The 16,206-nt window shown below is 58.7% G+C and overlaps 1 protein-coding gene across 2 annotated transcripts in view; it reads left to right on the top strand.

Moving 5' to 3' along the window:
- The first annotated feature begins 335 nt into the window (after positions 1–335).
- Positions 336–16,206, top strand: part of MAEA (macrophage erythroblast attacher, E3 ubiquitin ligase) — a 28,383-nt gene continuing 12,512 nt past the window's right edge. For both annotated transcript variants that reach the window (XM_043447712.1, XM_043447711.1), the window contains exons 1-2: positions 336–470; positions 14,154–14,336. In XM_043447712.1, the coding sequence (XP_043303647.1) occupies positions 402–470; positions 14,154–14,336 (252 nt within the window). In that variant the 5' untranslated portion in view covers positions 336–401. The remainder of the gene's footprint in view (positions 471–14,153; positions 14,337–16,206) is intronic.

The following is a 16,206-nucleotide window of genomic DNA, read 5'->3' as shown; positions in this document are numbered from 1 at the left end:
TGGCACAGCGGGCTCACTAGCGGAGGCCGGCCCGCGAGAGCCCAGTGACCGCCACGGCCGCGCTGCTCGCGGGAGCCCGCCGCCAGCGCCGGGACAGGAGCCGCCGGAAACCCGGAGCTTCCCGCACGGATCGGCAGGCCCACCCCGCCTCAGGTTCAAGGAGGGACCCCGCCCAGCCGGGCTTCCCGCTGATTGGCTGAACGGGAGAAAGGCGGGCGGTGATTGGGCGGGCCGGACGCCTCTCGCCTCGCGCCCGGTGGCCGCGCCTTCTTCCTCAGCCGCAGAACGGGGAGCGGAGGCGATTGGTGCGGAAGCCGGCCTGCCCCGCCCCTCGACGTCACTACCCGGCGTGCCGCGCGCCGCACTTCCCCTCCGCCCGCTAATGTTTTGGCCAATCCAAGATGGCGGTGCAGGAGTCCGCCGCTCAGCTCTCCATGACCCTGAAGGTGCAGGAGTACCCAACACTCAAGGTGGGATCTGCGACCGCGGTGCGCCCGCGCCTGTCAGGGGCCGCGGGCTGGGCGGCGACCGGGCGCGGGGCGGGGGGGGAGGGGCGGGGCCGAGGCCGGGGCGCGGCCTGGGGCGCCGGGCGGGGGCCGAGGGCTTGGGGGCCGGGCTTCCTCTGGGCCCGGGAGCGGGGGCCCGGGCTCCCCGGGGTCTGGGGCCTGGGTGCGGTGCTGTCTGGGGCCCGGGCTCCCCGGGGGCCTGGGGGCTGGAGGTCGTGCCCTCCGGGGGCCGGGGACCTGCTGGCCGGGCGGGTGCGGCGTGTGGCCGTCTGTGCCCACGCCTGCCCCCGTGACAGGGCAGGGAGCGCGTCTCCTTTGCGCCCCACTTCGCCCGCTGGAACCCGATGGTGGCCCCTTCGTCCTAAAAAGAACGCGAACCGCATCAGGGACCGTTCTGGCCGTAGGCAGGCTGGTTGCTTTGGAGGCGGGGGTCTCAGGAGTGTGGGGTCGGGGGCACCCAGCTAGAGAGAGACCATAATCGGCGGTTGTGTCCAGCTTTCGTCCCGGAAGCTTCTGTCAGACGGTGTTGACGGATGGCTTCCAGCCTCTCATTAGGGACCTGTGAGGAGAGGCCTCACGACCCAATGGGAGCCCATTTGCGGGGCGTCACCAAACCTGAAAAACAGCCCTTACCGCTCGGTCGCCAGTTGCGTGACCTTGGATGGTCACTTAGGCAAGTCGACTTAGACTGCAGTGGAATCGCTGTTACTGGGAGAGGGACCCCTACTAGTTCTTAACTAGTTAGAGGATTCAGTGGTAATTGGCTACAATGAAATACCTGGGAGTAAATTCCTTCAACGATCAAGGTTATAACATTCCCAGGAGAGCTGCAGCTGAGCCTGTGTGAGTGTGAGTTCCTTTCCCTGGGGGTCAGGTATTGTCTCTGCTCCTGGAGGGCCCAGCTTCCCTATCCACCAAAATGGTGACAGGTGGTGGATCGATGTGGCAAGATTGCTGTGAGCTCTGTTCACTTCCTGGGAGACCTCGGGAGGGTCCTCAACCCCTCGAGATTGTTTACTCCACTCAGGGTGAAGTGCGGACTCCGGCTGTGGGAGGTAGCTGCCACAGTCCTTACTCCTTGAGCCCTGACGGGAAGGGAGGGAGGGAAGCCCTGCACCGCTGGCCTGAACCAGACGCCTGTTTGCTGGACCCCACTTGTAGGGGGTGGTGTTTTTACATGCAACTTGGGCAAGACCCTGCAACTCAGAGGCCAGGGTTCTCTGCTGCCCCAGGCACACAACTAAATGTTCTCCCCACCCAAAGAAAAAAAAGAAGTATGAGTAGGGAACCGCTAACTGCTGACCTTTTATCTCACTCAAACCCCATCAGGCCTGCTGTTCAACTGACAGATGAGAAAGTTGAGAGATGAGAACATGGGAAACACCAGACAGGAAGGCTGTCTCCTCGGAGTCCTTCTCTCTCGTTTCATAATCATGAACGCAGTTTGAGTTCCAGACTTATTAAATAGACTTTGACTAAAGTAGTCATGCAGGCTTCCTAGGTGGTTCAGTGGTAAAGAATCCACCCACCAATGCAGGCGACACAGGAGACATGGGTTCGATCCCTGGGTCAGGAGGGTCCCCTGGAGGAGGGAATGGCAGCCCGCTCAAGTGCTCTTGCCCGGAGAATCCCATGGACAGAGGAGCCTGGCGGGCTGCAGCCTGTGGGGGTGCAGAGTCGGGCATGACTGAGCGCACAGGCACAGAATAGGCATGGCGACCGTCTTAGAGGCAGAGAAATGATCTAGTGTTGTTTCAGGTGAGCTTGCCAGATAGAAATCTTTCCCTTCTTTATTGGAATGGTTTTGGAAAGTGTAATTTTCACAAGGTACTCTCTCCATCTTTCCCTTACAGATTGTTTAGATCCCACAGAATTATAGCTCTCCTCTTGACACATGTGTCACTGCTGGTAAACCTTTCTCACGACTAGTTCCCGGTGGGTGATGAGGAAGTTTCACTGGGAACAAGGGCTGCTCAGGTGGGAAGTAGAATTAAACAGAGCCCAGGAAAGCGGTTGGCTCGGGAGTTCTGCTAGTCTTGTCCTGAGCAGGGCAGAGGTGCCGTGGGGTGGGGGCTGAGGCCGGTGCTGGCAGGCCGCGCTTCTCCAGCGTGAAGGCAGGTCCTACCGCAGGCAGTGGGCACGAGCATGCCGTGGGCAAGCATCCTTCAGATAGGAGGGCGGTGGGTGCAGCCTGGCTTGAAGCTGATGGCACCCTCTGGCCCGCCCTCCTCCCCCAGCCCCAGGCCTGGGGGCGTTGGGATGCGTCTCTGCAGCGGGGGCTGTGGGAGGCCCGGCAGCAGCCCTGGGCTCCTCCCCGTCGAGCGAGAGCTGCTGGCCTGGATGCCCTCGCTGTGGCGAGGGTGTTCTTCCCGCAGCGGGCGCGGGGGACGTGCTGGGCCCTGGCTGGCAAATTTCCCTGCGGTGCTGTCGGGTGTGGGGTTGTGGGTCGTGCCCCCCAGGCCTCAGGGAAGGAGAAGCGGAAACCTGTGAACTGGAAACACTGTTTTGTCTTTGGAAGTGTTTTCTGATTATGAAAGCAATTTGTGTTTGTTCTCCAAGTTATTTTGCTGACCATCCCATTCGGTTTTTGGGGTTTTTACTTCTGTTTATTTCCCTTCAGATAGCTGAAGGAAAATCATTTTATAGAGGCCTGTCTGTCACCCCACGGATCAGCGGGTCTGCTCAGCCAGGATCGGGGACGTGGCATTGGTGGTGGGAGACCACCCCTGGGCACATGGAGCCTCGTCTGGGCGCCCAGGCCAGCGGTCCCTGCGTCAGCACCCCCTCCCAGCACCCCCCTGCACCTCACTCCTCCCGTGGGTCTCCCCTGGGCACATGGAGCCTCGTCTGGGCGCCCAGGCCAGCGGGCCCTGCATCAGCACCCCCTCCCAGCACCCCCCTGCACCTCACTCCTCCCGTGGGTCTCCCCTGGGCACATGGAGCCTCGTCTGGGCACCCAGGCCAGCGGTCCCTGCGTCAGCACCCCCCTGCACCTCACTCCCACCGTGGGTCTCCCCTGGGCCCACCCCTGGGCACATGGAGCCTCGTCTGGGCGCCCAGGCCAGCGGGCCCTGCGTCAGCACCCCCTCCCAGCACCCCCCGCTCGGCACGTTGCTCCTAACTCTTATCTGGGGACGGGTTCGCCTGTGTCTTTTAATTCTGCATACAAGTATTTAAATTTTCTACTTTTAGTGTGGTGACAGTTTTGTTGACCAGGTACTTACCTGCAATTTCAAATCCTGGGTTTGTACTTTTCGTGCCAAGTATATGCCTAAAGTTACAACTTTCAGGTCAGTTTTCCAAACTTGGTCTCAGCTGCACTTGGAGGATCTGCATGGTCTCAGGTTTGAGAGGCGCTGGTAGCATGAAGCATGTGGACTTTAGAGACGGGTGTATGGTGGCCGTGGGCTGGGTCCTTACCTCTTTTTTCTTTGTGTGCGTGCTGAGTCGCTTCAGTCTTGTCCAACTCTGTGTGATCCTATGGACTTGGACTGTAGCCCTCCAGGCTCCTCTGTCTGTGGGATTCTCCAGGCAAGGATACTGGAGTGGGTTGCATCTTCTCCAGGGGATCTTCCTGACCCAGGGATTGAACGCGCATCTCTTACATCTCCGGCATTGGCAGGCGGGTTCTTTACCACTAGCACCAGCCAGGAAGCTTTTTACTTTAGGTTCTGTGATCACAGAGTGACCGTCTCTCCCACAGACATTGCAGCACGGTTGCCCTCCTGTTCTCAGGTCCAACCTCGTCACACCTGCAGAGTGCTGTCTGCTCTCACCCCCGAGAGCGCCCCCGGCCCGGCCCTGGCCTCCCAGAACCCACAGACCAAGCGCTCGGCTGGAAGGCCCGCTCTGAAGCCCCATGCCCACCCTGCACGGTCTCCCGGCCCGACACGCCCGCGTTGCTCGCTGGCGCTGGGATGTGTGACTTGATGGAGGAGACCCGATGGCGTGTCCTGCCCCCGGCCCCCGCAGAGATGCGGCTGGGCGGAGGACGCTCGCACGCTCTGCAGGCTGGCTGTGCTTGAAGTGTCGTTGTATTTTGAGCAGATTCAAGTCTGGGAAAGAGCTTTCTGGGCTCCAGTTCCCTGTGTGGCTGTCGGAGCTGGCGCCGACCCCAGCCTCAGGCAGTGCTGGCCAGGGGCCCGCCGCCACCACGCGCCGCAGGCCCCAGGCTTTAGGCGGGTCTGTCATGACTGTGACCACGGAGCTCATCACCTCTGTGCTCTAGTGAGGCTCAGAACACACCTGGGGCACATTCAGGGACACACCCGGGAGGCGAATCCCCACAGGTGCCTCCGTCTCAGTGCACGGTTTGGGTGGCCATGTGGAGGGCCGGGTGAGGCCCCGTTGGGACGTCCCCGTCGCACACTGGGTGGAGGCGGCCTCGAGTGGGGACCTGGGGTTCAGGGAGGTCCTGCGAGGGGGTGGGCCCTCGGGGCAGGCTGGCGGTTTAGGGGCGGCTGGGGAGGTGGGTTTGGGGAGGGGCCGCATGGGCTGAGTTGAAATCTTGGCAGGCCTGACCCTGAAGGTTTGTGGTCCAGCTGGAGCAGGCGGCTCCAGGCGTCCCAGAAGCCCTGCAGAGGGCAGGGCCACTGTGTGCCTGGGGGCCGGGAAGAGACGGGGTGGGGAGATGGGCAGAAAGGCCCAGGGCAGATGTCTGACACCGACCTGCACGTGGCTGAGCAGTTTCCCCCGTAATGGTTGGTGTTTCTCAGGGGTACGTTATTCAGAATCTTTTGAAAATGAGAACTATTCACTGTTTTGATCACTTCTAGCTGTTACTTAACAACTAAATGTTGCTGAGTAGTAACTGCTGAGTTACTAAAGAGGTACCTTAGTCTGTTCAGTTAAAGAGATCCTTTAGTAACTCTGACACTGGGATGTGTCAGGCTGAGTGGAGGTGCCCTGGCTGGGCCCGGGGCCTTGTGGACCAGAGACCCAGCCTTCGCCCCCTCCTTTCCTCTCACGGCCGCGGCCCCGGCCCACAAGGGTAAGCTGCCCCTTCTCAGCGGGTCACCGGCCCCGTCCGAGCAGACCTCTCCCGGGCCCCGGCCCCCTCCACACCGGGCCCCTGCCTGTCAGAGCCGGCATCCGGACACCCCAGCAGCGGCTGGGCCTGTGTGCTGCCACCAGGACGTGGCCCCCGTGCCCTGGCCACCGCCACGCCCTGGTGTCTTCTTTCTGTCTTCACTCAGCATCTGGTGCTTTTTCTGTCAGACTCTTCTTGGGACCCTGGTCCTCTTGGAGGGGCCGCGTCTGGAAGGGTGCCTGGCCCCGAGGGAGGGAGGCGCCGGGGCCCGCTGTTCTGAGCAAAGCTCCCCTCTGTCCGAGGGGCCCCTCAGGCACTGGCCTCACTTGTTGTTGAGAGCAGCAGTCTGGGTGTGAGGCCTCGGGGGTCCTGTCTAACCCCTCCCAGCCTGCACCCCTATCCTCTCGGAAGGGTCAGCTGACGGGGGGGGGGAGGGTCTGCTCACAACCCTGGCCCTGGCCCGAAGCTGTGCGCGCTGTGACCGTCTGGGTGACGAGTGGGCAGCATCTCGGGTCACCTCTGAGATGGCCATGGCCCGGCCTCGTCAGCCGCTGGCTCTTCCCCGTTGCTGCCCAGCAGGGCTCTGGCCAGGGGCTCCAGGTGCGCCCTTGACGGTGTCTGCTGCTCACCTCGCCTCCTGTCCCGGGCCCCTCCTCCTCATCCGGCCCCATCTGGCCCCCACAGTGCCACCCGCGTGGTCCTCCTGGGCTCCCGGCCACGCCTCATCCCCACGTCGGGGCCACTCACGGTCTTGATGACCCTGTCTGAGCACCCCTGTGCATGTCCTGACTCCCAGCGGGACCCCTTCCAGCCCCAGAGCAGTGGCCCGGAGCCTGTCAGATGTGCCGTCTGGGTCTGTCCAGCTTCTTAGCAGCTGGGGGTCTGAGCTTGTCCCCGAGCCCGCTGCCTCCCTAGACCCGCTCCCCATCATCCTAGTCCTGGTGGGGAGACTTGGCTGAGTCAGCCCGAGGGCTGCATCGCAGAGCCCTCCTTGAGCCCCATTCTCACACTCGCGCCCTCCTCACTCTGCCTGCAGGACAGACTCGCACTCTGACTGCCCGTTGCCTCCGCTCCCATGGCCGCCCTGGCCTCGCCCCGGCTCCCTGGGCTGTGGAGCGCCCCTCACTGTCCCAGCGCCGACGTGCTCTGCACAGCTGCTGGGCCGCAGTGGCACCGTCCTCCTGACCTGGCAGCTCAGGCCTCACTTGGGCTGAAGTCCAGCATGGCTCAGACGGTGAAGAATCAGTACCGGATACCCAGGGAAGATCCCCTGGAGAAGGGAATGGCAGCCCACTCCAGTATTCTTGCCTGGAGAATCCCATGGACGGAGGAGCCTGGTGGGCTACAGCCCATGGGGTCGCAAAGAGTCAGACACAACCGAGCGACTAACGCTTTCACTTTCCAGGGCTGTTAAGAGTGGCCCCAGGCCGGCGGGTGACTTGACCCCTCTTCCCCTCCTTCCAGCTCCCCCCACCCACCTCCTCCCCTCCCCCACTGCTCCTTCCCACCCCCCCATCTCCCTGCGCCATCACCTCTTCCCCTCTCCCCTCCCCATCTCCCCTCCCCCACTGCCCCCACTTCCTCCCCCCTTCCCCCATGTCCCCTCCCCCACTCCCCTCCCCCACTGCCCCCACTTCCTCCCCCTCTCTCCCCCACTCCCCTCCCCACCGGCTCCCCCACTGCTTTGGACTCTGAGGCACAGTGGCCTCCCTGCTGCTACAGGACGTGCCATCAGTAGGGGCCTGAGAGTCTTTGCTCTTGTTACTTTGTGCAGAATCCTTTCCCCCATGTCCCTGTGACTTCTTGGCTTTGCTGAGATGGACCAGTGGCATGGAAAGACTCCATGCTGGTAAGGAACCAGCTATCATGCTGAGAGGGCCTTGCCCCCCCAGAGAGGGAGCACAGAGGTGCCAGCGATGCCCTTCCCTCCTCCAGCTTTGTCCATCTTGCCCCATGCCCACAGACGTGGACCAGAAGTGTCATTTTCTTAAGAAGCCTGTTCAGAAACAGGGATTTGCAGCCCTTCTGTCCTTCACGAGCCTCTGCAGGGGTGTGCTGCGCCCGGGGAGGCCAGCCCAGGACAGGGAGGGGCGTCTGCTGTGTTGGGGTGCAGCCCAGAATCTCAGAGGACTCCCGCTAGCTTTGTGATAAATGTGTAGAATCCTCTTCTGAGGTTCTTGTGAAAGATAAAAAGGTTCTTGTGAAAGATAAAAGGCCTTGTGCCATTGGCAAGATGCTTCCTTCCTGTGCTTGTGAAAGTGGCTGAAAACATGATGACAGATGAAAATGCACTTCTTTGTCAGCAAATACTGTGAGGAAACCCACAGCAAACCCTGGAGAAGGTCTGAAGCAACACATCCTGAAGCAAAGGACAGTGTGTGGGAGGGCGGCCGCAAAGCTGGAGGGAGTTTCAGAGGCTTCTCTCAGGTCTCAGCTGAGGGTGTTTGCCAGGATCTGTTTCAGTTACGAAAACAGAGTTACTCTCCGTGAGCCACTGAAGGGCAAGGAGGTGCTGGAGGAAATAGTTTAACAGCAGCTGTTTAAGTGGAGAAGCCCTGTAACCTTAAAAGCTGCATTGCAACACGTTACCACGGAAATATGTAGATTTGATTAATACAGGTTTAAATCTTTGGTATAACTAGATAAGATAAAACCAGAATTAATTTTTTTATTATTTATTTTTATTTGTTCTGGCTGCCTTGGGCCATAGTTTTGGAACGGGGAGCTTTAGTTGAGGCATGTGGGTCTCGTTCTCTGACCAGGGGTTGAACCTGTGCCCCCTTGCATTGGGAGCACAGAATCTTAGACACTGGACCACCAGGAAGTCCCAAAACCAGAATTCAAAAGCAAATGACAAACCTTAAAAAAATCCACCACATGTGAACCATAAAGAGCTGGTTCCAGTTGATGAGAAAGCTCCAAGACTCTCTTCGTTGTTGAGTGTTGGACTAGGAATACAAACGTAGAAAGAATACATGTAGAAGGAATACAAAAATGTAGAAGGAAAAATGTGTTGAGTTGAATCAAAAATTGCTCTTTTGTAAAAATGATGACTGAATAGTCAGTAACAAGTAAAGAGATTAAAAAAAAAAAAACCATAAAGAAAAACTGAGGACCTCATGGCTTCTCTGGTGAATTCTATTAAATGTTTAAAGAAAAAGTAACATTGCTCCCTCACAGAGAACCAAAATACAGGAGAGGTAGAACACTGTTCAGCTTAATGAGATCAGTTTTACCCTGATACCGAGACCAGACAGACCACAAGAAAACTGCACCAGTCTTATGAATGAATATAGGTGCTGAAATCCTCAACAGTGCCTGCAGATTGGATCTGACAACATATGAAAAGGATTATGTACCGTAACTAAGTGGGGTTTACCCCAGGAATGCAAGGTTGGTTCAACATGTGAAAGCCAGTGTATTGTTATCCTATTAGTATAAAGGACAAAAGCCACATGATCATCTCAACAGACACAGATAAAAGCACTTAACAAAATCCATCACCCTTTCATGATAAAAACAGTGAACCAACTAGGAATAGAGGAGAATGTCCTCAACCTGATAAAGAGCATCTCTGAGAAAACCATAGCCATCATCACACTCCGTGGTGAAACATGGAAAGGTGAGCAAAAAGACAAGGATGTCCACTCACCATTTCCACTCAGTGTTGCCCTGGAGATCCTCACTGGGGCTCAGGCAGGAAAAATAAATAGCAGGCAGTCAGACTGGAAAGGAAGAAACGACAGTTTGAAGGTGAAATAGTTGTGTCTGTGGAAGATCCCAAGGGATACACGTGTGCACAGCGCACACACATCTCCCGGAACTGATAATCTGGGACAAAACAGTTTCAGGGTACAAGATCAGTAAATAAAAGTAATTTTTATTTCTCCACCCTAGAAATGAACGGTGAAAAGGGAAATGGAGGAAACAATTTTGTTTACAGTTAAATGATAAATTGGATTTCATTAAACCAAAAAAGCTTGCACTTCAAAGGATGCCGTTTAAGGAAGTAAAAAGACTATTCACAGAAGGAAAATATTTGCAAATAATTTCTAAGGATCTAGTATCCAGAATGTATAAACAGCTCTTAGAGTTCAGTAACATAAAAACAAGCCGTAAAAACGAGCAGATGGTTATGAGGAGACACTTCTGAAGAGAGATACAAATGCTGATAGGCACAGAGGAGACGCAGGCATCATTGTCAGTGAAACAGCGAGACCGCAGTGAGGCCCCACTTTACACCCACAGGAGTGACTGATCAGAAAGATGGACAGTACTCATGTTGGATGAGGATGTGGAGAAACCAAAATCCTTGTGCTTGCTAAGGAATGTAACATGGCGCGACCGCTGAGGAAAGCCTTCTGGTTAAACAGTTACATGCGACCCAGCAGTTCCCCTCCGAGAGAAATGCGAACATGCCCATACAAAACCCATGCAGGCATCTCTCTGAAGTGGAAGCAGCCTCAGTGTCCATCTCTCTACTGGTACAGAAACGAATGGGGGTCCCGTGAGGGGTGCCGTTTGGCCATGAAGAGGAACGAATGGGGGTCCCGTGAGGGGTGCCGTTTGGCCATGAAGAGGAACGAATGGGGGTCCCGTGAGGGGTGCCGTTTGGCCATGAAGAGGAACGAATGGGGGTCCCGTGAGGGGGTGCCGTTTGGCCATGAAGAGGAACGAATGGGGGTCCCGTGAGGGGTGCCGTTTGGCCATGAAGAGGAACGAATGGGGGTCCCGTGAGGGGATGCCGTTTGGCCATGAAGAGGAACGAAGCGCGTGCTGCGCCATAGACTGAGCCGTGGGAACATGTCGCTCAGTTAAAAGGCCAGACGTGAAGGGCCACAGAGTACATTATGTGTTAGGTCTATACGAAGTGTCCAGCACAGGCAGATCCGGTCAGGTGGACAGGCGATCCCTGGCGGCTGGTTCCTTGACTGGGGGCAAGAATTCTGTAGGCAGGAGTTTCTATTTTGGGGTGATGAGAATGTTCTGAAAGTAGATGGTGTTGATGGTTGCACGGCCTTGGCGATCATAGTAAACACCACTGGATTGTATACTTGAGTTAAAAGGGTAAATTTTATGGTGTCTGAATTATATGTCAGAAATTTGTAAAATAGAAAGCGATGCAGCTTATTGTAAATTGTCCTTATTCTTAAATTGTCTTTCGAAAGGCAGAAATTCTAGTTTGGATAAAGACTAATTGATTTCTCTCTTCCAGTTGGTGCTTTCTGTATCCCTGCGGGGAGACCTTTCTCTGAGGGTCAGGAAGGTTTCCCGCTGTGTTTTCCAGCTGGGAGTTCTACAGTTTTAGCTTCTACGTTTAGGTCTGTGGTCCGTTTCAAGGGAATCGGTGCAGATTGTACGGGGCGCAGGTTGGCCCTCTGCCCACGAGGGGTCCGTCCTGCACCTCTGCTGTGGGCGTGGCTGGCCCTCTGCCCTGAATCGCCCTGCCTCCTAGGTTGGCCACACAGACTGTGCACGTGGGTTCCCACCAGGTCTGCCCCCTCCTTGGTCTCCGAGCCTCCCTGAACCAGTGCTTTGAATCAGGCGCCGTTGTCCGAATGGTAACAAAATCGTTCAGGGTCTTTTTTTACTGTGGTAAAAGCCAGTTGACCATCTTCGTTCTGAGCACCCGGCAGAGCCGCGTCGTGCTCGGAGCTCCGTGCCGCTCTCGGTCGGCTCCCGGTGAGCTGATGGCACGCCGCAGCGCGCGCGTTCCTCCTGCTCCTGGCGGGGGGTCCCAGGGCGGGGGCCCGCACGCCCCGGCACGGCTGCCCGTCCCTGCCGCGTCCCCGGTGCGCGCGCTCTGGGAGGCTTGGGGGCGGAGCGCCCGCTCTCACCTGTCGGGGGTGTCTGTCTGCTTCAGAGAAGTGTCGGTTCCGGCCCTCTGCCTGTTTTTCGGCCGGCTCTTGTCTGTCTGTCTGTCCTGGGGGCCGTCAGGCTCCTCACGCAGCCTGGATGGCCACCCTGTCCTGGTCACGTGGTGCACACACATTTCCTCCTGTTCATGGGTTGCCTTTTCCCTCTGATGGTGGTTTCTTTGGTTTCACGGAAGTTCTAAGGTTGAATGTTGCTCATCCCGTTTCTGCTGCCTGTCCGGTCAGGAGTGTGTTGAGGAGTGACGCATTCTCTCTCTTCCCTGGTGTCCACTCTCACTGCCGTGTCTTGTGTCTCCGTGGTTTTCTTGTCTGCACCAGGACTGTCTCTGAGTAATTCTCCTTCCAGAGGATTTGGCAGCTGAGCCAGGAGCCTCGCCAATCTGAAAGCATCTCAGTTTTGCCTTGTTCTCAGTGATACTTTAGAGTGGTTTAGTCTGCAGCATTTCTGAAATTCCATCCCTTCTTTTGGTAAAAGCCCTTCAGGAAGGCGCCTGTGGAGCTGTTGATGACAGGACAGTTGGGGACAGTGGGAGAGGCAAGGACTGGGTGGCCTGGTGTCCCGGGAAGGTCATGGGTCCCAGGAGCTCGTGAAGGGGTGGGGGGGAGGCCGTGTCCGCGGGGGGCCCGGGACTGGTAGAAGGGGGACTGGAGCGCTCGGCCCCGGGCACGTGGCTTCTGAGTGCGGCCGGGGTCTGCGGTGTGGCAGGACGGCCACACCTCCCTCTGGAGCCTCTGAGCGCAGGTGTGGGCCGAGTAGGGCCGGGCTCTGCCAGATCTTGAGTCGGCTTCTTTCCCCAGAAGGGCCGCAGTCAGCTTAGTTACTGCACAGTGTGAGCTGTGAGCGTGAGTCCATCACAGGCGTCCTTTTAGATAAAAGTGAAAAGCCGGGTCCGCAGCCTGGGGTGACCGTGCCGGTGTCCAGGCCCACGGCCGCACGCGTGCCGTGCGGAGGAGCGCCTCTCTCACGGCGGTGTGTGAGAGGGGGCGTGCTCCGTGTGTTCTCTCGTGAGTCCACTCGCTTCACGGACGAGTTGGTCCAGCTCAGGTTGGAAATACACAGCGTGTCCACGCAGCCGGCCAGCAGGGCGCGGGCGGGGGCGGGGGTCCCGCTCACTCGGTCAAGCAGCGGAACCAGCAGTGCCACCTGGGTCTAACAGACTGCCCGGGTTCTCGGAGGGGTTTGCTGCCATCAGCAAACCGTCCACCCCACAGCGTCTCTGGTGCTCTCACCCCGCAGGCTGCTCAGCGGCCTGCTGGGCCAGCGTGGGGGCCGGGTCGGCCTTGAGGCATCCTCCCCAGTGTGGCCGTGCTGTGGTCTTGGGGGCTCTGCCTGCCGCTTGTCTCCTTGCAGAGACGCCCCCAGCCCCAGTCTGGTCTCCCACAGGCCGTGGTTGGAGGCTGGGTGTGCCTCGTCCCTCCAGAAACCCCTGCCGAGGGTGTGTCTGTGGGAGTCACTGGTGGGTCGTCTGCCTCGAGCCTGGTTCTGTGTTGGGTGCTGGCGCAGTGGTCACTTCCTGAGCAGTGGACCTCTCAGGAGCCTCCACTTTTCTTACAGGAGTACTGGGTCCAGAGGAGGCGGCAGTGGGGGGTGGACCAGGGGACCAGTCCATGGTCTGTGTGGGGAGCCCGTGCTGTCCACCACTAGCAGGGGCCTGAATGCCCTGTCAGGCCATCGCCCGTGTCCACTGGGCCCCCTCTCGTAGCTCAGTTGTGTTTTGAGAGCCGCCACTCCCCGCCCGTGGTCATCAGGGAGCCCAGGGCCTGGCAGGTTGTCTCAGCCTCCCACTGCTGAGAGCCGAGGTGGGGGCAGGCATGCTTCCACGCTGAGGGGCGTGGCAGCCGGGGGGGACAGGTGGTGGCCTTGCCGGGTCTCCCGGTCTCCTGGCCAGCCCCCGCCCCGGCCCCGCCGTCGCCCGGGGGTCTCTGCTCCTGGGAAGCCCAGGCTCTGGGTCAGGCCCCGTCTCCTCCCTGCCCAGCACAGCACCTGGCACGGGGTGGCTCCCCCTGAGTGTCGGGCGGCTGGCGGGGCCCCCGCGAGCAGCCCTCCCCGGGCAGGGCGGGTTGGGGCAGCCGCTGCACAGCTCCGTGGAGACCCGCCCTGTGAGCTCCATGTGCTGGGGGGAGCCCCCCTCGTGGCGGGGGAGTCCCTCAGAGTCCCCAGGGCTCCTGACTTCAGAGACGCTTCACGGGTTGTGTGCCGTCCTGTGTTCTGGGGAACAGGCGTCCTCTGACTGAGAGTCCGTGGCCTGTCCTCTCTTGTGAGCACTCCCGCCTCCGCTTTCCTGACTGACGTGTCCACGGGGCTGCTTCCTGTCTGTGCTCCGGGCCTCAGCAGCGTCCCGGCCGCTCCCACCGGGGCCATCACAGGGTCATCGTGGGCTTTCCCGCCCCCAGCATGGCTCTCCGTTTTGGTCTTCTCCTTCACTCTGTGTTGTTCGAGACGAACGCGGGGGCCCTCTGGTCACCGACAGGTGGAGGTTTTGGGGACAGTGGAGGCTGCCCTGCGTCTCGTGGGCCGGGCGCAGCTCAGCCTCGTGTCCTTGTCCAGGAACGCGGGTGACCCTCGCTTACATGGGCCTTTTGTGGGGCTCAGACAGGTTTTAGAGGAGACACATTTCTAGCGAATGGGAAGCCGAAGCCTCTTGCTTCCAAAAGTGCCACGAAGGAGGCCACCGTTCGCGTGGAGGACAAGCGGCCCCGCCTGCTGAGGGCACGGGCGCAGCGGTCTTCTGTCTCCTGCAGGTGCCCTACGAGACACTGAACAAGCGCTTCCGTGCCGCGCAGAAGAACATCGACCGCGAGACGAGCCACGTCACCATGGTGGTGGCCGAGCTGGAGAAGACCCTGAGTGGCTGTCCGGCTGTGGACTCTGTGGTCAGCCTCCTGGATGGTGTGGTGGAGAAGCTCAGCGTCCTCAAGAGGAAGGTCAGTGCTCTCCCGGGCCGTGCCGCCTGCCCTGCCCCAAGCTGCGGGCACCCGCGGGCGCCCCCTTCCCCGCCTGCCCCTGGGGGAGCTGTGGCGGAGGGTGGCCCCCACCCTGTCCTGCTCTGTCTCGGGAGGCAGCCTTCCTGACCCCCCTTCCAGTTCCTGTCTCCACCTGTCCTGGGCCCAGGGTGGGAGCAGGTTTATTATTTCCACCATTTCATCTTAAAAACAGCACATTGGCTTTCTTGTTTCTGAGGATGGTAGATATACCCCCAAAGTGAGATAAGATATTTGAAAACATTTTGTCGAAAGTACCAGGAGCTCATGAGACAGGAACATCAGGTTTGGAGAGCACGCGGTCCTGGGTAGGGTGGGGCAGAAAGCGAGGGACCCCTGCTGCCTCGGGACAGCCCCCCACCAAGGGCCTCCCTGGCCCGGGCGTCGGGCCGTTAACAGTGGGGGTCTGATGGCAGGAGCGCTGTACCTCGGGTGAGAGGGCCCAGAACTACAGCCATGTGAGCTGTGCGCCATGGCCCCGCCCCCAGCCCCCGTCTGGTGGGCGTGGTCCCAGCAGCTGCTGCCTCGCGGGCTCCGGTGGAGTGAACGTGGTTCTCCCCTGTGGAGGCTGCTTTCCGCCTGAGCATCAGGTTGTTCCGCGACAGTAGCCACCACAGTGGGAGGGGACAGGGACACAGGACACCGTGACTGAGACTCGGCAGGAATAGGAGATCCGCACAGACTTCAGAGGTAGAAACTAGCAGATACCGCACTTCACTGTTTAAAGGGTGAAAAAACAGCTTGGAGATATCTGCAGGGAGTAGATAGTGTAAGTGATTTGAAGTTTAAAAAAAAAACACAGTAAAAATTCAAGAAAAGAAAGATAGCAAATGAAAAACTCAAATTTTACTTACAATAAATATTTTAACATTTAACAATCAGATCCAGCTAAAAAGAGAGTTAAAGAGCTGGAAGGTGGGTCTGAGGAAATTACCTGGAATACAGCACAGAGATGAAAAGAGGGCGAGAGACTGTGAGTGGGCCAGAGCTCAAGGAGGGGCAGACGGGAGCCCCGAGTGCAGGGAGAGTGACCGGGAGGTTTTCACCGCCGGTCCGCAGCTCAGAGACCTCAACACGATAAACAGAAACAAGTGCACGTGGGATTTTCACTCAGACTGAAGACGTTAAAAAAGCAGGTAGAGGAGAGTCCCCTTGTCAAGGAGCAGCAAATACCCTGATAGCTGACTTCTGACGGTGGGATGGGCTGGGAGCAGTCAGGGGCTGACCGGGACTCCAGACCTGGCATCCAATGCGCAGCCACCAGCCACCCGTGCCACTGACGTTCCCATGGGAGATTCACAGACCCACACTTCAGGTGGTCGCCAGTGGCTGCTGCGTGATAAGCAGGTGTAGGACACTGCCAGTTGGCCGTCTTAATTCTGAACTAAACAACCTTTAGAGAAAGTAGTATAAAAGATAAAATGTCAGGTTATAATGACAGGTGGATTCATTAACCCGGAAGCTGGAAAAATGTAAAGTTCTGTGCCTCGGGCAGTGCAGCTTGAGTAGGTAAAACAGAAAGCAATATCCCTGTGGGGAAGGACAGACCCTGCCGTCGCCTTGGAAACGGTAGCTCCTTTCCTCCCCTCTCCTCTTGTGCGGCCCAGGGGCCTGCTTCCCCCTCTGACCTCCCTTCCACCCAGTCTTCCGTGGTCTAGGTGGGCGGCCCAGGTGGGAGTCTGGTGGGCAGTCCGGGTGCAAGGTCCGGTGGGCGGCCCGGGTGGGAGTCCGGTGGGAGGTCCGGTGGGCGGCCCGGGTGGGAGTCCGGTGGGAGGTCCGGTGGGCGGCCCGGGTGGGAGTCCGGTGGGAGGTC

The sequence above is a fragment of the Cervus canadensis genome, chromosome 26, assembly GCF_019320065.1.
Source record: "Cervus canadensis isolate Bull #8, Minnesota chromosome 26, ASM1932006v1, whole genome shotgun sequence".
Lineage (NCBI taxonomy): Eukaryota > Metazoa > Chordata > Mammalia > Artiodactyla > Cervidae > Cervus > Cervus canadensis.
The sequence above is the reverse complement of the archived record's forward strand: the minus strand, read 5'-3'. Positions and strand labels throughout refer to the sequence as shown.